Raw genomic sequence first — 2,500 nt, 5'->3', positions numbered from 1 at the left:
ACACACATACACACACATACATACACACACACACACACACACACACACACACACACACACACACACACACATACACACACAAACATACACACACACACACACAAAGGGGAGACTCCTCTGGTTGTATAGAAGTCTATGCTTCATGAGTTAAAGCTGCATTATCTGTCCTGGCCACCAGGGGGCGACACCTCTGGTTGTATAGAAGTCTACGCTTCATGTGTTAAAGCTGCATTATCTCTCCTGACCACCAGGGGGCGACTCCTCTGGTTGTATAGAAGTCTATGCTTCATGTGTTAAAGCTGCATTCTCTCTCCTGACCACCAGGGGGCTCCTCTGGTTGTCATGTGTTGGTGCTCAGGAGAACATAATAACTGATCACATGACCATAAAACAACAACATTCAGGTTATTTCATTGACGAATAATTAATTATTTTTTGATAGGCTGAATTTATCGATTCATAAATGAATTAATCCGTCTTTTGATAATAAATCATTTCAGACGATTGTTTAAGTAACTTTTGGAAATTGTTTTCTCGTTATAACCGAACTACTTAGACTTAAAGATCGCACTTATATATAAATAATCAAACATGAATGACTTTGTAAGAATAGGCAACGTTTTCAGAAGACGTTATTGTTCCAAATCTTCAATAAAATATGAATGTATTCTGTAAATGACTCGGTTTATAAGTTATTGTCTTTCTTCAAACTTGTTTTTCAGTCAGTTATTTTTTTAATAAAATATAAATAATTCAGCTCCCTGCAGTCGTCCAACCGGAGCTTTAAACTGATGCTAAAGAGTCGAGAAATGATCCAGAAATATAACGATTACATTTTATTATATTATACTATATGATTTCATATTATAGTATATTATATTTCATTATATTATAGTATATTATAATATAGTGTATTATATTTGATTTCATTATATTATATTTTATTATATTACAGTATATTATATTATAGTATATTATAGTATATTATATTATGGTATATAATATTATAGTATATTACATTATATTTTATTATATTATATTATAGTATATTCTATTATACATTATTTTATTATAGTATATTATATTTTATGATATTATCTTTTATTTTATCATATTATATTTTATTATATTATATGCATTATATTATAGTATATTATATAGAGTATATAATATTTTATTATATAATATTTTATGATATCATATTTTATTATTCTGTTCTTTTGAATAATTGCTTCTATTTTAATTCTCTTTTCAGAAAGTGACTGTCAGCTTCTCACCAAACTGCCCAAAGTCAAATGTCTACGCAACAACAAGAGAGAAGGTGTGTGTGTGTGTGTGTGTGTGTGTGTGTGTGTGTGTGTGTGTGTGTCCGTCTGTCTGTCTGTCTGTGTGTGTGTGTGTGTGTGTGTGTGTGTGTGTGTGTGTGTGTGTGTGTGTGTGTGTGTGTGTGTGTCCGTCTGTCTGTCTGTGTGTGTGTGTGTGTGTGTGTGTGTGTGTGTGTGACTGTGTGTGTGTGTGTCTGTGTGTCTGTCTGTGTGTGTGTGTCCGTCTGTCTGTGTGTGTGTGTCTGTGTGTCTGTATGTCTGTATGTGTGTGTGTGTGTGTGTGTGTGTGTGTGTGTGTGTGTGTGTCTGTGTGTCTGTCTTTATGTGTGTGTGTGTGTGTGTGTGTGTGTGTGTGTGTGTCTGTCTGTATGTGTGTGTGTCTGTGTGTGTGTGTGTCCGTCTGTCTGTCTGTATGTGTGTGTGTGTGTGTGTGTGTGTGTGTGTGTGTGTGTGTGTGTGTGTGTGTGTGTGTGTGTGTGTCCATCTGTCTGTCTGTATGTGTGTGTGTGTGTGTGTGTGTGTCTCTCCTCTGGACAGTAAAGATAACGTGATGTATGAAACCCTAACCCTCCGATGCTGTAAATAACGAGTGTACTCGAAGGCGTCGCAGCGGCTGAGAATGCTGCACTCTGATTGGCTGGAAGGTCCAGAGTACTATTACTCTACTATTATTATGAGTAGTAGTATTACTCTACTTTACTCTACTTTACTCAACTCTACTTTACTATACTCTACTCTACTTTACTCTACTTTACTCTACTCTACTTTACTATACTCTACTCTACTCTACTTTACTCTACTCTACTCTACTCTACTCTAATTAAACTGACCTGAGGTCAGTTCCTCCTGAGATGCACCGCACAGGCACACCTCCAAAACACCACTCGCTCCTCCCTCCCTCCTCCTCCTTCCTTCCTTCTTCCTCCTCCCTCCCTCCATTCTTCCTTCCTTCCTTCTTATTTCTCACTTCTTCCTCCCTCCCACCTTCCTCCTTCTTCCCTTCTTACTCCATTCCTCCCTTCTTCCTTCATTATTCCCTTCTTACTCCCTCCCTCCATCCCTCCCATCTTCCTCCTTCTTCCCTTCTTACTCCATTCCTCCCTCCTCCCTCCTTCCCCTTCCCTCCTCCTTCCCTCCCTCCCACCTTCCTCCGTCTTCCCTTCTTACTCCATTCC

At 38.0% G+C, this 2,500-nt stretch overlaps 1 protein-coding gene across 1 annotated transcript in view; it reads left to right on the top strand.

Annotated features, from left to right (window-relative positions):
* The window catches only part of galnt14 (UDP-N-acetyl-alpha-D-galactosamine:polypeptide N-acetylgalactosaminyltransferase 14 (GalNAc-T14)), a 47,186-nt gene that overhangs the window by 7,710 nt on the left and 36,976 nt on the right, over positions 1 to 2,500 (top strand). Inside the window, exon 4 of the mRNA XM_056428891.1 lies at positions 1,256 to 1,321. Coding sequence (XP_056284866.1) covers positions 1,256 to 1,321 — 66 coding nt within the window. The remainder of the gene's footprint in view (positions 1 to 1,255; positions 1,322 to 2,500) is intronic.

Source organism: Pseudoliparis swirei, chromosome 12, assembly GCF_029220125.1.
Source record: "Pseudoliparis swirei isolate HS2019 ecotype Mariana Trench chromosome 12, NWPU_hadal_v1, whole genome shotgun sequence".
NCBI lineage: Eukaryota > Metazoa > Chordata > Actinopteri > Perciformes > Liparidae > Pseudoliparis > Pseudoliparis swirei.
This window is presented reverse-complemented; position numbering and strand designations above follow the sequence as displayed.